The sequence below is a fragment of the Euwallacea fornicatus genome, chromosome 17 (assembly GCF_040115645.1).
Source record: "Euwallacea fornicatus isolate EFF26 chromosome 17, ASM4011564v1, whole genome shotgun sequence".
In the NCBI taxonomy this organism is placed as follows: domain Eukaryota; kingdom Metazoa; phylum Arthropoda; class Insecta; order Coleoptera; family Curculionidae; genus Euwallacea; species Euwallacea fornicatus.
The window spans coordinates 2,080,883-2,102,409 of NC_089557.1; the positions used below are offsets into that span (position 1 = coordinate 2,080,883).

General features: G+C 39.3%; 1 protein-coding gene and 1 long non-coding RNA gene across 5 annotated transcripts in view; one reads left to right on the top strand and one right to left on the bottom strand.

The window, feature by feature from the left end:
* Positions 1-21,527, bottom strand: part of Pdp1 (PAR-domain protein 1) — a 38,221-nt gene that overhangs the window by 13,796 nt on the left and 2,898 nt on the right. Inside the window, exons 1-2 of one of the 4 annotated variants that reach the window (XM_066292394.1) lie at positions 7,150-7,791; positions 5,351-5,562 (exon numbers count right to left, since the gene is read on the bottom strand). The exons of 1 other annotated variant lie outside the window; for it this stretch is intronic. In XM_066292394.1, the coding sequence (XP_066148491.1) occupies positions 5,351-5,562; positions 7,150-7,175 (238 nt within the window). In that variant the 5' untranslated portion in view covers positions 7,176-7,791. Of the gene's footprint in view, positions 1-5,350; positions 5,563-7,149; positions 7,792-21,527 lie in introns of those variants that run through there. 2 more of the 4 variants (XM_066292395.1, XM_066292396.1) reach the window with 2 other exon arrangements.
* Positions 12,277-21,527, top strand: part of LOC136344707 (uncharacterized) — a 41,333-nt gene continuing 32,082 nt past the window's right edge. Inside the window, exon 1 of the long non-coding RNA XR_010732992.1 lies at positions 12,277-12,385. This is a non-coding gene — a long non-coding RNA (uncharacterized lncRNA). The remainder of the gene's footprint in view (positions 12,386-21,527) is intronic.

Genomic DNA, 21,527 nt, shown 5'->3' on the forward strand with positions numbered 1-21,527 from the left:
AGATCCTTTATTTGTTTCGCCAACGTCCACGGATGTGAGCATTGCAGGCTAAAGACCGCCTCAAGAACAGTTTGGTAACAGTTGTGCAATGCTTACTTCACGGCAAGTAATACTTTACGATGTGGCGTGAAAATTGATTAGATACTTTCTCCTTCATTGGCGTTCTTAAAAGATTTCAATCGCCGCTATTTAGACTTTTTTTAGACGTGATAACTAATTCCATCTGAAAGGAGATGCCACAAGACCCAGCAGTCCACGCTCGCTGTGTTTTTAAAACTTTTTTAAACCATTTTTTTCTTTTTTATCTAATTAAAAAAAAACACTACGGTTCTCTATTTTTCAGGCGAATGATACATATTTCTTCAAAAGAAATATGAATAAGACAAGCAGGCAACGCTGCATAATGCAGGATGTACCCGGTTATGTTCAACAGATGGACAATGCGACCACTCCGGGTATAGGGGCAATGTTGCCACAAAATGCTCAAATTTCTGCATTCCTACGAAACTTCTGGGGCAATTGAGGCGCTAATTTTGCTCAAAATAGTTGACTAATTTGTTTAATCTAAAATAAAAATTAATGCGAAGCATGTCAATCTTTCGTCAAAATGCCGGGAGGTTTTTCAGTCTAGATTCAAAGAAGAGTGTAATGAGAAGTTTAGCTACCGATGGGAGCGCTGCGAAACGTAAATAACCCGGAGAAATCGAGTAACAAATCAAATGGTTTGTTACTTGTTAGTCATTACTAATGACGTAGAAGAACTGGACATAGTAAGCAATCCGTCGCTATTCCGCTAAAACTATGATTAATGTCTCATTTGTCAAAATGAGTGAGGGGAAAAACGGTAACAAAACAGTGTTACCCGACATCGTACATTGGCTTTTTGCCCACCAGGTGTCGCTTTAATTAAAACCCTCAACCCAATGCATAAGAATTTCGAATGTAACAATCGGACAGCGCTCCATCATAAACGAATATACTTTTGCTTTTTCGGTTTATCGAAATGGCAAATGTGCAGTGTTGCCAAAAAAGCCAAAATTCCTGCATTCTTGCCAACACGCCTGGGGGCAAATGAGGTGAAGCTTTGGCAGGGGAGATGCGAATTTTCCTCAAACTAATAAATACGTTTATTTATACGACTATTTAGAACAAAATTAATGTTTGTCTGGATCTGAAAATTTCGCGCGAACTCGAAGGTGTTCTGAGCTCTCTGGGGAGAGTGTTACTGAGGAATTTAACTAACGGCGGGGGAACTGCGAGAGGTAAATAAACCGGAAAAGCCCAAATTTAATGCTAGAACTGCTCGTTTCCTTATGCTAATATTTTGATTTCCAGCAGCTGCACTGATCGTTTTTCAATACTCCCCTCAGAACGCACAAGGATTTTGACTTTGACAATCAGGCAACGCTAGATGATGCAAAACGTGCCTTTCTTCTCTCTCTCTCTCTCTCTGCGTCGAAAGAAGCAATGCGCGATGTTGCCACAACGCCTAAAAATTCCCGCATTACCGCGGTGAATGTTCTTAAAACCAATAGATCTGTTTGTTTATGCGCTTATTTAGAATAAAAATAATATTTGTGGACGTTCGAAATTTCGAGCTCTCTGCCAGAAAATCAGGCCATAAACCACCTACAGCATCTGTCAGCACTCGCCGGTATCTAGGCCGGTCTTGTCACAGAAACTAAAATCATATGACTTTTATTACTTTCAGCTGATGTAGGTACTACTAATAATCGTAAGCGTAAAATTAGAAACGGGCTCTCCTGCCAACGCTAAATTAACCGAAATACGCCGACATTATCCTGAGCTATAAAAAAAGATTTTTGTCACGCAAGGTCAATGTTACAAAATGCGTCAGAGATACCAAGGATTTCTTCTCGGATGCCAGATGCCAGATTCGGGCCTGATTAGAGCAGCCGCAATGTTTGGAAACCGGAACGTGATCCAGATTGACACTTCCTTCAACACGGGCACTCGAAAGGTAGTGCGCGCACACTTTGCACACGCATATCGGTGCGCAAAGTCTTCATCAGACGAGTGGAATTCGTTTGATGACGCCCAAAAATGCGGTGGCCTTCACGTGTTTAGGAAATGAACTGCGAGAGCCACACGCTAAGTGGGCACTTCAGGTTCACTAGGAACTGTAAGTGGTTCTAGACCGCCTAGAGACAAATGGTGCTGCTGGAAACTGGTTCCCGAAACCGAATTTGGATGTACGATATTGGGGAGTTTTCGCCGCGTTTTCCCGATGTTTATGGCACAGAACAAAGGCAACGTTCCGCTATTGTTGCGCCAAGTCCGCCGTCCTTTGGTGTGTTTAATTAGCGAGAGGCGGTTTTTAAGAAGACGTTTTTCCGACCATAACTGAATTTCACTGCTTTTCCGAGGCGGCGCCTTCGAAAGGACCAACTTTGACGCATCGTAACGCTTTTGGTAGGCTCACAGATGGCGGGTACACCCATTAGGTGTCCTAAGCTTCTCTAATCTCATCCTCGTTCATGGACAACCGCTTTTTTTACGCGCGGCCACAACAGTCAATTGTTAAAGTCATTTCCACGTAAAAATCAGTAGGCGGGATTTACGACTGCGACTCGACCTGAAACTAATCGAGCAGGCTGGTGCTAAATCGGTACCAAAAACAGAAGACTGTGCTTGGCAAAAAAAACAAAAGGTTCACGATGGTGCCTATTTTGTATGCGGAAGAGTGGCGGTTTCGGGTGAACGGCAGGAGTTTGTGATCGGGGAATTAAGTTTTTTGGGAATTTCTCTTTTGGCTGCTAAAACCGATATTAAGATTTTTAATGTAAAAGTTCGATCTGGTCTGGGTAGAACGAGGTGAACATGTGATGACCAGCAAAGGGTGGAGGGAGGGCTGGCCGTAGTACGCGCGAGACGAGCCATCTGCTAAAAGGTCATAAAGGAAAGAAAATATAAAACATTCCATGGTGGCCGTTAAAGAAGTAATTTGAAGTGAAAGGAAAAGGAATACGTTCAATGTTGTCAATCAAGGTTAATGTTGCTTCGCAATATCTTCACTTCCACTAGGGGCGAAATGTCGAACAAGTCATTAATTCAGGTTAGTTCAGGTTAGTTCATCTCAACCATAAGGAAGTGGGTAATGATCAAACATACGAGGTCGGTTAAATTGTAGAAAATATGAGTCAAAAATATGCCGTTTTAAAATTTTAAAAAATTCAGGGGACTATCGGAGATATTAAAAAAAAAACGAACTTTTGAAAAAAACGTTTTCGCTCTTTCCTCGAATTATTCTGAGGGACCATTCGAGGTGATTGACACTTCATCATTGCAACCTTTTCTCTTCTACCACGTGGCGATGTGTTATTCGAAATCCGACGTTGCGGTTTTTTACAGCCATCATCAACATCGGTTTTTCTTGCGGGTTCCGTCTTGAGGATTTGTCTCCTATCGAAGCAGCGATAACCGATGAACCTTGTCGAATGCGAAGTTGAATGTTCAAAAATCAATATTTCGTAATTCTGCAAAAGAGAAAATTCCAGATATCAGTTTTCTGTGAATTCTCAGTAATTTATTATCGACGCAATTAGTGATTTTGCAAAAACCAGGCGGATACCAATTTCTTCTCCACGAATTTTTGCGATTCCTAGAATATCCTATTGGACGTTCTACGTGTTAGATTTGGCGATCAACGGCGAATTCACCCCGATTCCTACGAAATCGCAATTTCGTAATTCTAACGGCAAATATCACCAATTCACAATGAATTTCCACTCCTTCGCAGTCCACACACTGAGTCATTTTACAAATTAATTGTTACGGGAGGTTTCCTAGAATATGCAGAATTAAAATTAGGATTTCTCTACGATTGTTGGAGCGGCCATTTGCAAATTGTGATTTGCTCGAATTCCAAGAATCTCTTCTTCAACGGACTTTACAAATAATTGGTTTCCATTTAAGCTGGTCCCATTTTTTGGACGGAAGCTCGTCACGCATTGGTATCCCTATGACGTCAGTTCGTCACGAGAGATGCATCATACGGGGATGCAATGTTCGCACAAAAGACGTACGAGCCACCATGGATTAGCGCCCCTTTGACGTCAGTTGGTCGCCAGACGTACGTAATATGACGGAGCAATCGTCGCACATAAGCCAGAAGGACCGCCACGAATTGGTGCCCCTATGACGTCACTTCGTCGCCAGGGATGCATCGCGCAATCGTCGCACATACACCATAAGAGCCGCCATGGATTAGTGTCATATTTGCCGAATAAGGGTCAATAATCAGATTAAGACACCGCTATTTCCAGATGTTCTAGGCCGCTGGTGCCGATAAGAGTTCGAATGATAAGTCCACTTAAGTAAAACTGATTTTTGGCAAATTTGCCATACGGTTTCATGAGCAAAACATAAATTCTCTGCCAGCATTGTGGTAGCAGAACTTTCACTTAAAAATATAGGTTCAAGATCACCCAAGTATTACGTTATAGAAAACACTTCCTTGTTTTGTTATAATGGATACCTTTTGCACCGTCGCTTTCTTTTTAAACAGCGGTAGATCTGATGGGTTTATTATTACACTACTTGATAATATTATACACTCGTAATATTCAGTTAATTTAAATCTGCAATGCAAGAATTGTTACCATTGTGTGGCACACTGGTTGCTTTCCATCCTCTAAAGAAACCCATTCCAGCGCTACTACATACGCACCATCCAATCTATTTCACAATCAATATTAATTTTTGCATATTTATTAAGGGTAATTAATTTAAAGTTCAGTAATCGAGCCGTTACTACAAAATTCCGATCGAAAGGTATAACTTTCTCCGTGAAATGATTTCTTCCGGGATTGAGACACAGTCTGTGGTTCACGTTTAAGGCAGTGTTTCAAATCATTATTGTTGTGTAGCAACTCGCTTCAAGGAACCAGAGAATAAAAAAATTTGCTTGCATTCGTAGGTACCCAAGACGGTAATATATTTAGAAATAATAGGTTTTTTCCTGCTATATCAAGCTACGATTTCCCGCAGTAGCGTACAAAAATTTATGCCATCATTGTGTTGTATATGGAGGACTGATTACCATGATTACCTAGGTGTTTGCCCATGAAAGAATGCTTCATAAATCTAGGATTTGGCCAAGGCCTCAGACACTGCTGCACTGGAACCTCTTTCAACTCTTTGCACTTGTTAGCAGCGGATTCCTACACACCATGTGCAACCCAACAACAACTATTATAAAATCCGTGTGTTTACCCACAACAACACAGAGCAAGGACAAATCGATGAATGAGATTCATTTACACATCACTGGGTCAACCGTTTATGCATTGGTCATTCCTAAACCCATCACCAAATAATGGCAAATTACCGTTCATGTAAACGTGCTGCCGCCATAGCTGCTGGTACTGTGACCATCTATGCGCGTCCTGAACATCCGGGGTTCCGTTGGTACCCTGCAGGCCTGCCTGGACGTGGGTGAGAGTACCCTGCATCACTCCCACCGCCACGGGGTGTCCCGACACGGGGGCTACAGGGCTGTTCGCCACCTGGGGCTGTTGTGGTGGTAACTGATATTCCATCCTGAATTCATCGGGGGAGAAGGTCAAAGGGTGGTTCGGTATGTTGCCCCTCTTTTGATTTGGTTAAAGCGTGATTGAGTGCAGGCAACGGGGGAAAGTTTAAATCCTCCATGAGTTTAAACCATTCGTAAATTTAAACCTGTCACGAATTTAAACCCACACCACCCAACATACGGGTGGAAATCCAGACTTTTTTCTACCTTCGATATAGAGCAATTTAGGTTCGGAATTTGAAAATACATATTTTCCGACTTCCAGAATGAGTATTACGATAAAGTAAATCTTTTCACGAAACTGAAATTCCTGGAGTGGTGACTTATCTGGTGGAGCCTTTCCATGGATTTAAATGTAATCGATACTACTCCTTCATGTTCACATATCTAGTTTTTTATGTCTAATAAAATATACAGGGTGATTCATCATTATGGTTCGTCCCTTTAATTTATTTACAATTTTAGATGAAAATTGAAATAAAACTGTACACAGAGATCCAAAGGTTTCCGCATAAATTTATTTAAAACTGTTGTGATGTTTTTTTAATGAAAATGCTCGAACAAATAAATTTTGTTCTTTAGTTCAGGTCAGTTCCTGGTCATTTTTTTGACAACGCCATTTACGGCATATCAAAAGTTTCCAAGAGTTGCACCTTCCTTCTCAGTTAACTGATTTTTGTAACTCTCACCGCTTTGGAGTTCTTTTTATTTTGTTCTACTTTTGAATAATTATTATAATGGTCATCCTGTATACTTGTCTATCGTCTCAAAAAAAGTCAAAAATTAAAAATTGAGCCGATCGAGCATTTTCATTTAAAAAATCATATTATTTGAACGAGGTTAAGTGGGACTTTTTCATCTCGATATATACAGGGTGTTCCATTTTTTACGCTTAAAAATAGGTCTGGTTTCTTATAAAACCCCTATATGTACGAACACATTTCGCAATAGAAAAAGCGATGAATGTAGCGTCGCTACAATCGGGAACACTCTGTATCAGTTTCTACAGGGTGACTAAAAATCCGTGGCAAACGTAAGTTCTTTTTAATGGAACATCGCCCATATTGTTTTTTCTTTGCGTTCTATGAGCGATAGTCAATAGTTCCTGGGTAGCATATTACATCTCTATCTGCAACAGTTTTTCAAATAATGGAGACAAAGCCAGGAGAAAATTTTCCATTTCCGGTATTCCAAGAACTTGCAGATTCTGGATGCTTTGAGATGAACAAATCGATTTTCAACCACCATGTTCGAATAAAAATTAATTTAAAAAAATGAAAAATTCCGATATTGACAAATTAATTATCTCAAAAACTGTTCTGACATGCTACACATGGTTTACTCAAAGTCGCCCTTAAAACGCATGTACTTAGATAAGAGTAACCCTGTACCTGCTCACGGAGGATCACTATGTAAAAAATTTTGAACTCAACAGATTTGCTTTGGCATGGGTTCCATTGAAAGCACACCAGCGTCTCCGGAAACTTTAGATTAACCACCCTCCAAGGAACCCCGCGTTAGCTCGCACTCCACCACAACAGCTTATATCCAGCTTCCCTTATATTCAAAGGAGCAACATAATCCGAACCACCTACTTTCTAGCGGGTACCACTAAACTCATGCCTGGCACATGCTATAACCGTAGCTCCCGCACTCTCGCTCTAGTTTGACCGGGTCGCGAGCCTGAGTCCAATCGCAGGATACTCGAAGTTGGGGCAGGATGAGTCCTTCGTCCTGCAGAATTCGACCGCGGGGGCGCCGTTCGCGCACTCACGAAGACCGAACTAGACTTTGGTGTGCGATCCTGCGAGCCGCCATCCTCTGGGGACCACTTCTTGAAGGGGGGGACTCACAACCGACCGATTGGTGTAAGCACTCTCGCTTTTACCGGGTTTTTGCAAAAGCCGGAAATCTATCCGCGGTGCGACTGTGTGATGCTGACCGATTGTTTTAATTCTTTCTCTGTCTGTTGAAAGGCTGGAGGTAGGTAACGACCAGTGGCGTGCTCGCGGCTCTTCCGCACAGGTATCGCCATTTTATTATTTTTGGGAGCGTAAAAATTATGTTTTTAAAAAGTGGAAGCAGATCGCAGCTAATGCCAAATTTTGGGTCTGGTACTCAGTTTGCAGCGCACACCACTTTTCAGCAATAGCAAGTTCACAATAACCACGTTGTTAGAGTCGTTCGTATCCGGACTGTACCATGAAATTGTGGCCTCATCGGCGAACAACGTAAACTTACCGGAAATCAACATGCAAATCGTTGATATATTATCATAAAGAGGATCGGTCCGAGGACAGAGCCCTGAGACACTCCCCAATTTACCCTCGCCACCACCGAGAGTCGATTGCGATTTAGAATGCATGGAAAACCATTGAATGGAGATATTAAACGACCGTGGAGATTTTCAGCAAAATTTTTCAGCTTTTGACATACCGTTTTTCGATCTAATATAGTGATATGAGCCTGGTGAATGACCACGGATACCTCAAATCCGCATCTTTAGGGATTGCACAGCACTTTCAAAATGGCAAAAACGGATAGAAATGTGCCCCCATATTTCCGAAACCAAAAGAAACGTTGTAGCCCAGTTTGCGTAGCATCGTAGACGATTCATTTCAGCTGTTTTTCGAGAAAATTACTCCACAACATCCCAAGATATCGGATTTTCAAATTTCCTCTGAATTCCGCCGGAATTTAAAATTTTCCGAAAATTTCAAAAGAGCTGCGGAATTTTTGTGATTTGCCTCTCACCACTAGGACCTCAAAACTGTAAGAGAAATAGAGTTCATATCGCAATTGTCCAGAAATTTATGCGCTTGAGGCCGTTGACCAGGAATCTGGAGTTTCGTGTTTTTTGGTCTTATGCTGATGCGTCACATTCCAGTAAGTGTTTACCTACGCCTCTGTCCAATATGGAAACAATACAGTGTATAAGCAATATTATCCTTAAAAGCTTTTCAAGATTGAGTCTATGTAAGTAAATTGAATGAAGGTATCTATCTTCATGCATGCGCCTCCTAAGGGGAAAACTCTATTTATTTCCCTATTAGACAAATTAAATTATGTTTTCAAATTCTGATAACTCGGGTTCAACGCGTTCATACTTTTATACAGTTTCCACATCATGCGATATTCATATTTTTTCCTCAGATTCACTAAAACGCTCGTATTATTCAATTCGAGTCGAAAAAAGAGCCTGCAACAATTTCAGTCCTTTCTTCTGGCAGTTCTGGTACTGCTTCGCGCTCGCACAAGTGAAAGTTGCGGGCAAAAGTGTTGAAAATGCCAGCCCGTCGTCGGTTTCATCGAAGGAGAGATAAATTGCGATTTTAACCAAAAATAATTGGAATGATTCGAAATTGGCGGAGCAGTCAACGACCGATCACTTTACCGAATCAAAAAATCAATCACTTATTTTGCGCAATAACCACTAAAATCGATTTACCTGATGCATTCAGGTACCTGATCTGGTTCCCCGAGGAAAAAATTTGTGTCGAAGCTATGCGCAGTTGGTTCCGCATTTCCTCATAGTACCTAAAATATAGGTGCGCCAGGCCGTACAGATGTTTTTCCCCAAAAACCAAGGCCAGCGACAGTGGTTAAATTTGAAATTCTACTTTTATTAAGAATGCGCCAAGTTTCTAATCTCATTGTGACAGTCAAACATAAAAAAAAAACATATGCGATCCATGGCGAGCAGAGATTTTTAATCCGTTGCAACAGCATATAGGTGCGGCAATGATTTGCAAATTTTCATTTTCACGCGCCAACCCGTTTCATATTTCTCAGATGTGATGGTATAACCTGCATATTTCCATATAAAGAGTAGCAAATCCCCATCACATCTCACTTAAGTTTCTTCGAAAATGCATTACTGGACACTTCATCGAATCAAAAAATCAATCACTTAGTCTGTGCAATAACCATTAAAATCAATTTACCTGATGCATTCAAGTATCTGCTATGGCTCCCCAAGGAAAAAATGGGCGTCGAATTTAATCGCGATGGGTTCCACGTCTCCTCATAGTACCCGTCCTCGTTGCAGCTGCCATAGCTTACAGGGCGCTGAGACGGATTGTGGTACCCGTCACTGTAATTTTCCCGAGGCCAATTGGGGCCCGAAATTTTAACACGCTGTGAAATGCGCTGAGAGTCCAATAATTAACCACGTTCTATTTCCTACTTGTATTGAGTCGAAACTGAGCTAGAGTGAGGGCAATAATTTGATTTAGTCATTTTGAACAGCTGAGCAAAAATTACCCAACAGTTTCAAATGACTAAATGACAATAGATTAATTCGTACACTGAGGGGGCACCTGCTCTAACGTTCTCCCAATTGATTATTGAACCTTAAATAGAGCATTCGTCTCTCTGTATACGGTTATAGTCAAAAGTAGTCAATCTAGGAAAGCTACGACCCAATACCACTGTGTATCTATTCACGATTCGAGTAATCCGTAGTCACACAGCACAAGGTCACTCATACGCAGTGATATGGTTAAACCGCTTTTAAAATGCCGGCTAATCTCGGAATTAGATTGAAAACGTCCTTGATATCCACAAGGAACTCGAACTGGAACTGAGCTTGATCTTCTGGAGTTCCGCAGGCTGAGGGGAAGCTCCATCAGGCCACGTCGTGTTTCACGTGAGTTCTTCATGCGACACGACACGTGACCCGTCCCCGTGTTCGATTTCCAATTTCAGGCTGTTTTGCCGGATGATAAATCGAACTAACTTCCTTCTCCTTATGAGAAGCTCGCACAAAAGTCCATTTAATGCAAAACGACTAATTACAAAAAGCGTATTCTTCAGATCTTCGGTTTATTCAAATCCGACACGGTTTATCTTAGCAGGCAGCGTATATGCTCAAAGCGACGTTTCGCAATCATTGTTCTTCTTCCTGGCAATTTATATGTCGCTAAATTCACACAAATTTCAACCTTTGCGTTTGGGCTTCTGAACAAAAGTGAAAGTATCAGGAAACGTAGGTGTCTTTCGGGTCGTGTGCTTTAAAATCATATGTAGGCCGAGCGGTGCACTTTCGCTCAGAATCGTGAATTTGAGTAGACATTTGATTTTCTGTTCAAAAAGTGGTGTTTTCCGTGGTCATTCGGCATCGCAGACCTCCAAATACGCCGCTTTCTTCAACAAAACTCGGACTGGTTTAGTTTTAGGAATTAATACCGGTACGGGCAGCGAAAAATGGAAATTTCTCTTAAAATGAAATGTTGTTCTGGGTTACTCAGGCATTTAAACTGCGGCAGGTTATTCGCCCATAGTTTCCTGCTTCAATAAATCACAAGCCAAGTCCTTTAGTGTACAGGACGATCGTTTTCCCAGTTTAAGCACGAGGATCCGGGTGTTATAATACTTAAGGGGTCAGTGGAATTCGGACGATCCTGTGTTATTTGGAGGTCCACACGATACCGTTTCGAAATCATCTAATTTCCGACTAATTTAGAACGCATTTAGGAATTTTATAACAAATATTTGATTTTTTCCTGCATTTATTTTATGAGAAAATAATTTTTTTGATGCGACTCTGGGCCCTGCAAACCCAATCCAACCCCCTTTATATTCTGAATTCAAAACATATTGCCGCAGAAAACGAGTTTTTCTGCGAACGTGTGGTAATAAGCGAAATAAGTAACTCTTAACGCACGGGCGTACGCAACGGGTTCTCCATAAAGTCATTGCGTGTTTTTCTATTCAGCTAGTTTAACTGCCTTAAATTGTTGCTCACTTCATTTGGACCTGCCAACCTCCGATCCACCCTCTAAGCGAGAAGAAGATGAAACTCATAAGAATAGGTGAAACATGGCTTGTCTATAACAATATCGTACGTAGAAGATGTTGAGCTAACCGTAATGGAAAACCCAAACCACTCCGAAAGCGGATATTCACCAAAGAAAAGTTGTCTCATCCGCCTGGTGGGATTACAAAGGTGTCGTTTGTTTTGTACTCCTTCCAAGGCACAAAACCTTTGACTAGGCTACGTGCTGTTATCAATTCGATAAATACACTAACGGAATCTACGAAAATTATCCAGAATTAGCCACTAGCACAAGTTTTGTGTTTCATCAAAATAATGCTAAAGCACATACAAGTTTACCTTCTGAAAATTTCTATAACTTGGATGTTGTGCCATATCCACTCTATTCCGCAAACCTGGCACCGTTAGATCATCATCTGTTTTGATCCCTGCAAAATGCTCTTCCTGGAAAAACCTTGACGATTGATGAAGATGTAAAGAGGCACTTCACCGGTTGTTCGCCGAAACAGAATCTAATTTTTATGAGCACGGTATCATGAAACTGACCCTAAGATCGAAAAATGTTACTGAACTAAATGGGCGATACATTATTTGATAAAGTCTTAATTTTTAGTGAAAAGTTGTCTTTTATTTACATTGTCAAATACGCAATGACTCTGTGGACAGCTCTATATGTGGCAGTTATGTACAAGGCGATCACTTTTCGAGTTCGATCCCGGGGATCTAAAATATATGAAGAGTTATAAAGTGGGACAAATTGCGTAATTTAGCTTAATGAATACACAGATATTAACTTAGCAAGCACGCAAAGTGATACTTTACCGTTCACTGAATAAATTAAAAAGAGATCACCCAGGGAGAATTGAACCCGCATCTCAGTCGTCACAGTGGAAATCTAACTCTATAACATCGTTGCAGATCTGCGCATTATCACTTTCAAAATGGCCGCTACCTTTAAGGTTGCCTGACATTTCCTGACATTTTCTTGAGTATTATTATCGAAATTAACATCTTTTCGCTGTTTTGGATTCACGTTGAGCACAGCTGAGTTATTGGTAAGTTGCCTAATTAACTATTACAACAGTAATAACAGCGAATAACTCTTTTAGTCAGAGTTGTTAACTGGGTTGTGTCTGCCGCTCATTTGTTTTCCCTGACAGACGCCTTAGCGTTTGTTTTCGCGACTACTACTAGCGGTCAAGAAAAAATGAAACATAAATAAATCTAATTAATATTTATTTACTTACCCATTTACAACACATGCTGAAAACGTCGATCATTATTTTCTAAATACGAATTAACTCTACGTTTCATATTATTAAAGACTCTAATGAGAGTCTGGGGAGAAACACTTTCACATTCTTGTCGAATTCTGTCCTTAAGGTTGTCAATTGTGTATATTGGAGTGTTAAATTTTAGCTAATCAACACAAGTCCGTGAAGCCTTGAAAAATACTAGTTTTCATAAAATACCGCAAGTAATAAAGATAAACGGAGTTGTATTTAAGTGAGGTTAGGTTTATTTGTTCGTCTACGAGATTACGTAGGGAACGCAACGACACACAAGTTCGGTGTTAAACAAATCTAAAGCCTACTTGACCAGAATTTTTTTTAACGCACGATATCTTCGTGTGTTATGTCTACTTTAGGAGGGTCTGGGGAGAATAACTTTACCATACGCATTTGCAAGCGCAAAGTAGCATTTTACCTCACGTGCGGGGTAAAAACTTTTACTGCACATAAATCAACATAACATGTGTCAATATCGAAATTTTTGTGAATATTTGACATTAGCCCGCGTGCGGTAAAATGTTTGGCCGCGAGCCGTTACCAAATATAATCAACGAGATTGTAGTCGTAAAAACAAATATCACGACTATGCCAGCGAATAAAATAACTAATCCAAATCACCGAATTTAGACTAAAACGTAGATGCAGGATTCGATTTAATACAGAAAAATCCAGAATCGTTTTTGATGTTGATTAACGTTCCCCCTAAAATTTTTGCCTGTTTCGTGATTTTAATACTCCCTGGAACCCCAGAGCCTGAATGAAGGTATCCAGGGTCAACGTAGAATCCATATTTTTCGATTTCTGAGGGGTTGATTTTCAGTTTGACAGAGCGATACGGATGCGATATGGATCCTGGGTACCTCAATTGAAATCCTGGGGTCCAGAAAAGGCACTTTTGGAGACCTCCATTTCGCAGTTAAGCCTGAAAGCACCGCATCGTTGAGGGCAAAAAATGTCTTCGATGAAGTGGGGATTATTTTCAATTGCCACGCGAAATGAAACCAGAGAAAAGACAGATTTCTTCGGGATCTTAACCGAATTTTGAGCTCTAAGTTACGCAACTTTATCCTAATTCGGCCGACCTCGTAATTAATGAACAAATCGATGCTGAAACTCGAAAAACGGTCACACCGTATCTTGCCACTATTATAGTGTGCTACTGTGCCGGTTACTTGTGGCTTCAACTCATGCATTAAAGAGCTTTAAGAGCACCGTCTACGAAAAAACGTAAACGTTTTAAAACGCAGACAATGATATCTCGTTAAAAGCTTTTACTTGAACAAGTGAATATTAATTCCCCGGTTTTCGCGCAAAAATCGGCCGAATTTTTAACGACCTCCCAGTGGTAGTAAAATATAATATTAATAAAGTTTTTCAGTGATTTGCTCCAGTGCCTGTCATTACTTAAACTTTTATTCACCGAGCCGACTTACGACCGATAATAATAAAAAAGAAAGTGAAAGTACCGAGTACTGATGGCGGAGAAATAAGCGTCCAATTTTGGAAACCGAGAAATACTCAAACCAGTTTAGAGGAAACCATATCCAAACCGATTTGCTTGGTTTGGTTAACTGGGTGTGGGATTTATTAGCGCTGTGTACCAGTGTCTAAACACCTGACAATATTAAGAAATTACGGTAATCCCCTGATAGATTCTGGGAAGTATAGATTCTTTCACACCGTTACCCACAGATCGAATGCTTTCGATTGAATCAACTATCAAATCACATTATTATTCTAGATGAGCATCATAATTTCATCGCATTACGACATACCGGTGTAAGCAACAAAAGTAAAAGTTATTCGGCGTATTCTCGTTAATCTGACGTCGTAGCGTCTATTCACTGCCTAATTAAATTATTACTTCATTTTTCACGCACTTTCTATTTCTTCGTTTGCCCCCCTGTGATGTCTCGAAATTTCGGAGGACTGCTTTCAAACTGTGATTAACAACACGCTGCAAATATTTAATATGAGATGTTCTTTGGAATTCAATTGGAGCCTATGAGTTTTTTGCATGACTCTGAATCTGAGCAGTCACTTCTCAGTCACCTCTCAGGTTCAGGGAAGCTTAGCAAACTACTCTCTAATTAAACAACCGGCGTGATTTTAGGAAGTCTACCAGGAATGTAGAAGAACTAGAAGCTCCCTGGGTATATACATATGACATCATTTGTCTTATGTGCGCCGGCGCGTGTATAAGTAGCAACACCTTCTAGTGACTTCCTTCAATTCCGGCGTTATGGTTTAGCGCCTAATTTGTCCAAACGTAATGCTACATCCACTTCTCCTAGACCGTTGGCTGTGCCTGGGTTTGAGAAAATTGTAAAAAATTCCCATTAATCCTGAATTTCCCTTACAGAAGAACCTTTTTACCCAAGACAATTCCACGTGCCACACATTTCCATAAATTAAATCGCAGTACCCCTTCCCCTTATTCTTTATATTTAAAGTTTATGCATTAATCCAATAGGGCAAACTTAGACACACACAAACAAAACTGCAATTCGATCAAACTGCTTCTAATGGAACTCCCATGTAATAGGAGAGTTAAATTAACTCCAAGTCACATGTTGGCCACCGTGTAGCTGAGAGTCACGTGAAACGCGGTGTGTTCTTTGTTTTGGCTTGGTGAGGGTTGTCATGGGAATGAACAGAGTGTGCCATCGGGGCGACGTTGTCTAGTTGTGACGTAAAAAATAAAGATATAAGCCAAAGAGAACTGTCTTGTGCGTGAGCGAGATTTATGAAATCATCTAGTCCGACAACGTTATCATGTGCGTTATTTTTCTGGAAAAGCAAGTTTGGTTGTTATTGTTAAAATACGGTAGTTAAAAACTATGTGTTTGTATTTGATTCATCAGATCCACTAATTTTAATCTGCATCAAGAACCACACTACAATATTCCAGAGTAGCAAATTTTATCGTCCAACCTTGAAATATTTACATTCACCATAAAATCAAGAAGTCTGTGTTCAACTCTAATTTTTTTTTTTATACATATATTTGATTTAAATGACAATGTTAAGTACTATTTTCTTATCGTTTGTTTTATTTTAAGTGGAATTCTCCTTAAACCGAAAAAAATCTAATTATGCCAAAAATACGAATCATTGGCACTAACCTTTAGACCGAATTACGCATTGTGAACTTGAAACGACAAAAAATACGCGAGGTTTCGTAAAATGTGTTTATTTCATTGCTTAAGTGACTTTTCCCGCCTTTCTGTTAATATCGCCTGGTGATATAATTCGCGCTCCATCACTGGTTTTTAGTGGCTGCATTTTCCGCTTCCTTAAAATATTCGTAGGTTTTGTATGTGCGTAGAATCAGCAAAAAATATATATACTTTTAAATTTTCATGCGGCACCTGAATTATCATGAAGATGACAAGAAGTCTTGATAGCATTTATGTTTTTACTTTATTGAAATATTGGTCATTAACTCTGTTAAGTTTTTCAAGATCATCGGGCAGTAGTAAAACTATTCACGCTTCGTTACGCAAAAGCTCCTAATCCTTAAAAACTTGCAAATCTGGTTGGGTAAGCAATTTCATGTTCTTAATGTTTCCAAAAACTATTTAGTTCCGCGTGCTTTCAATTACGATATTCTTTGGACAGTCAATAGTCTACCCTGGTTTTTTGCTGTTACTAAAAATACTATCTTTCAGCAAATAACCAAATAAAGCACAATTATGTGACCCTTTTTATATGAGAATATTTATTATCCTAATTAGGTTTGATGTCTGAGGTAGTAATTATCACGTAAACTTTGACTAGGTTCTGCATGGCATAAGATAATGGAAGCATTTCTTGATGCGATGGCGAAGGAGGTGTTCTCCATTTTGTATCCAAAAAGAAAACCATTAACTAATCGTAAAGTTAAAAGATATGTGGTACAGACATCAACGTTGTGAAATTATGCATTAGACAATTTAATGGTCCATGAGTTAATATAAAACTAACATGCAAATGCATTAATCTTCAAATAACGTCGTAGATAAGTCGACTTGTTGCAACATCCTTTAATTTAGGGATCTGTACGATTCTGGATACTCGGTAAGATAGTACTCGTCCCAACCACGTATTTGATTTCATTGCACAAAGCCTCATTCTATCAGCTCTCTGGTTGCAATATGGTTCACGTAAATTTTGTTATGCCTAGTGTTTACCAATAATATTGAACGATTATAGAACCTTTGATCGGATTAGCAAATTTTTTAGGGTGTTTTATCAACAGGGCGATGTCCGTCTGGCTGGTTCCAAGTTCAAGGTGATTCTTTGATAAAACTATGTATTTGTAACTACAAAATCAACTAACACTGTAAACAGCCTAGGCATCAATTTGATGTGTGGTTCTTAGTATCACCAGTTTTATCTTGCGTATGAGCTTTTTACCGCTTTGTCTAATCCGGGCTTTTAATTATTACTAAATCCCTGCATTTGTTACTTACTTCCTAAACTTACGACGCTATAAAGCTCAGCTGGTTCCCATTATAAATTCTACAGTATTGCTAGAGCACAGCGTACCTGAAACAATAAAAAAATCGCTAGTCCAATTTGCACGAAAATAAATGTGGAGTGAGTAAAATAAAAATGGAGCTTTTTGGCAGCGTATAGAAGTGGAGAAATGCCCAATGCGATCCACAGGAGTTCCTCAATGTATTTTTAGGAATGTTTCCTAGGCCATATGCTGTACTTGTGTTATTCTAAGACGTTGATAATATTGGACAGATGCATTGATTAAGCCCATTATCGAGTAAATTTCCCTACTTCGTGATTGCTATCGCATTATTTCCTCATTTATTATATCATAATGTATTTGTCGTGTATGCCAGGCTCTCATTCAATCAATCGAAGTCGTAAAACTGTCTCTGGCTGGTGATACAATTACATAGTAAGTAAATAAGAAAACATATATTTACATAGTACTTTAGCACGAAGTATGCTTTCTATGGAACGGTATTATCATTATCTCTGAAGATTTTCATATTTTTTGATAAGTGGTTGTGTATAAGTACGTATTCCTCATTTTTGATCAGTTCGAAAAGACAATATTTTTCTTAATAACACATTTTTTAAAATAATATAGACATTAGAAGAAACATACAGGATATCAGTTCAAATTTAATTTTCCTTTTTCATCTCTAAACTAGTTTTTGAGATGTTAATGAAGATTTTAGAGAACTCCCAACGGTGAATATTTTCCGGATAGGTCCCTTTCTCAATCTCGAACTTTTTTCCCAGTACGTCAATGGGATATATTCATTACCGTTTGAATTCGATGTTCAATACAAAAACGGTTTCATCTCTTACATTTTTTCGCATCTGCTACCATTTGCCAATTTTCCCAAAACAATGGAGAAGCACACATGACTTTCAGACTGTATACGTATGCATCACGTGTTTGCACTTGCATTTCCAAATGCATAAGAAATTATAGCAGGAATAGGGTCAATATTCTAATAGTATTGGAGAAACCGCCAGGTTTTTACCATAATTCACTTAAGCGTCGGCAGACCCAAATTGGAATACCTAGGTGCTTCTTAGGGGAAAACTGTGCATTCCTAGACGCTTTTAAAACGACGACAGGTGCGAAAAAGGCGGAAGGGATAAAAACTGTGAAATTAAACAGCAGTTTCAAATATTGCCTTATTAACCATTGGCGTACCATGAAAAATGTGACGCGGAAAAAAGAGACCCGACTCCAAAAAAAAACATTATTTTGGATATTTAGGCAAGTGATTAAGACGTCTATCTACGTAGAATCGACTGAGTTACTCATTCTCCGAATTTCAACGTAATATGTTAAGAACTGTAGGAGCCATGAGAAAAATTTTAATTTAAGTTGAACACCCAGTATATCTAACAGTTCTAAGAAATAGGATTGAAATGTGCTACTCTTCGATTGTTTTATGTTCGTAAAACCCAGAGTTAGTTGATTGGCCGCATTTCTCGGGACACCCTGTAGAAATGAAAACTTTCACACCTACTTACATTTGGCCCTATGCAACGAGCTTAAGTGGTCATAATTTATTTAAATTAATCCTCGCTTTGTGAAAATGCTGGAAATCCCCTATAAAGATAAAAAAATGATTGATTGGTAAACAACGCTTAAGAACAGTTATTATTATGCGCTCTTAGATGCCTGCCCAATAATATTCCTAATAATTTCTAAAATGCTATAATACCTAGTAATGCTTCATTATACATTGCTGGTCAAGGTCACTTAATTGGCTAAATACGCGATTTAAAAGAGCTGAAATACACCAGTTAGATTTAGTTTGGTTTGCTGTTGCATGTCGGATAAGAGACCTATTTCAAGAAAAACCACAAGAGTCAATACAGACATGATGTGGTTGTTTGAATTTATACCACGAACATGCAGCACAGCAATTCAATAGCTGTTATTTATCTTCTAAATTTTCTAGAAAGCAACGATTGCCCTGGAAAGGTGCTTACGAGACTCCGTAACTCATAATTTATGCTCGTTGCTGAAGGTATGAAATTTTTGCTTTTGCCGACTAAAATAATTATTATGCTTTGACATGCATTTTGACGAGGGTCTTCTCCGAGAAACCGAATTTAATACTAATTTTGTTTAATTTGCAAAACACGCACTTGCAAGATACTTTTCCATTCGAAATATTTTCTTACGCCCTTAATTTCTGCTACAACCATATTTACCCGCTGGTGTACGTTTGGTTGCCGAACTCAGGAAAATGATTACTTAATCGTAAAAATGGCTCGTTAACTATTGGGCATGGCCATGATCGCGGGTGCCATGGGCACCAACCTCTAGCACACGCGCGTGCACGACACAAGTTCGAAGATGGCAACAACTCCTTTCGGGTTTTGAGTTTGTGAAAAATTAAATTAATCACAAATGGGTCCGAAAACTCGCTAGATCAATCTATTCTTATTGACGAAGCCCTTCAGACCGCACAATCAAGCATGGAAATTATCCTGAAAGTTAAACGTAAAGTGAAACCTTTAAACGTAAACTGAAGCGTTAAGGTCCCGATAAGTTTTGTGCAGTTTTGTGTTTTCCCGGATTTTCATTGCTTTGAGGTTCGAAATAGTCGATACTTTCAGTTTTTTTTGGGGGCGGCGGTGGGGAGGAGGGGGTCCAGTAAATAGATAAAAGTCAGGCAATTTTGCTAATTGGTGGTGTTTTCCTCTGCCAAGCTGGCAACGTTCTCTAATCGAATCATGTGATTTGGTTTCTTGTCGACACGCAAATAATATGGCAGCGTTGCCGAGCAGAATTGGATTATTGTCACCTTGCGACCAAATCCAACAACTTCAAGGGAAAGCGCATTTAAACAGCTAATTTAATTAATACCTTAACTGAACCCGCTGCCGGCACTCAATGTAATAAATTGCGGGAAATCCAAAGATCGCTTTTAGTCCTACGGGTTTCTAGAGAACGCACCATAGGACAAATAAATGTCAAAGTGTACGTTTGAATAACACAAAAAGTTCCTACTTAGTTTCTATAATCAGATGCTCCTTCAAGGAAGGTCACTTCGCAATCCAAATCAAAATAATGATGAACTTGTCGGATTTATTTAGATGACCTACTGCACTGCTTGTGGAAACACGTGCGGTACAATACAAAGACATGCGCAATGTGCTAATGACTTTTAGGCCAGTCATTGAATTGTCCTAATTTTTTCGGTTTTGCGCCTAGGATTGCTCCCAAAAAGCTCACGGTTAAACACATCTAAAAGGTTTAATTGCGTATTCACTTATGTGGGAACAATTTGACACGTCCCTGCTTTTTTATTATCACACGTTTACTGAGGGTATGCATAAAAGGCATTATCATGGAGATAAGAGAACAACTCCTTTAATAATTTTTCCAAGAGAAATTTGAGTTTGCTTGCTGTCGGTCGATTTATTAAGTGATGCTAACCTTCCCATCGTTGCCTCCGGCATTGGCTTAAAAAAACTCAGGGCTAAACATATCTGGAAACTTTAGATATTTAACAAATTTAATTGTAACAATTCGGCACATCTCTGCTTATATTTATAATCACATATTTGCTGAGCACGTGCATATAAGACCTTATCGTGCAGATAAGAAGGCAACTGTGGGAATTCCTTTAATCATCACGTCAGAGAAGAATCTAAGCTTAGGGCATTATTCGTGGATAAACAGTGGAATTTTTGCATTTCCTACACGTGTTTCTTTGCATTAACTTTTGATACCAGGCACAAGTACGCATCTGGCGAGACTTTGGAACAGAAAATTCCATTGGAAAAAATGCTTCAAAAATATTGTATTTCCGTTTCTTTCCACTAAATATCAGCTAGATATAGAATTCCGCACAAAATTTAGCAATGGAGTTCGTCGTAAGGCAATTTTCAAACAGCACGTGTCTGCGAATACCGGTTCCACAGTGACGTAGTGAGATTTTTTATTAAGCCGCTGCCCCCTCACTTTTTTGGGCACAAGTTTAGATCTAACACCGAAGTGATGCCACACCTTCAATGTGATTTCGAGTCATTCCAAATCCACTCACGCGACATCGGAGCGTTTTACGTTGCTCCTTATCTTATCACTAAATTTAAAGAGTTTAATTTGTCTATAGTTTTTCATGTTTGTAATGTTTTTAGCTAAGCTATGGTGTTGGTCGACAATACGTATATCTATAAGGCGACAATTTAAGGCTTTTAAGATAAATCGCTCTCCATAGTAATGTGTTTTACACTTGTTTGAGCTGCGTTATTTTCAATGGCATAACTGTGATAAAAAAACTTCCAGAGAGGCTGCTTCTGATTTCTATTTCGATAAATCTAAAAATTTCTTCAAAACTAAAAGTTTTTTTTCGAGTTTGCCCCGGTACATGTTTGCACGCAATAATGAGAAATTGTTGTCCAATCTACGAACTTGTTTGCC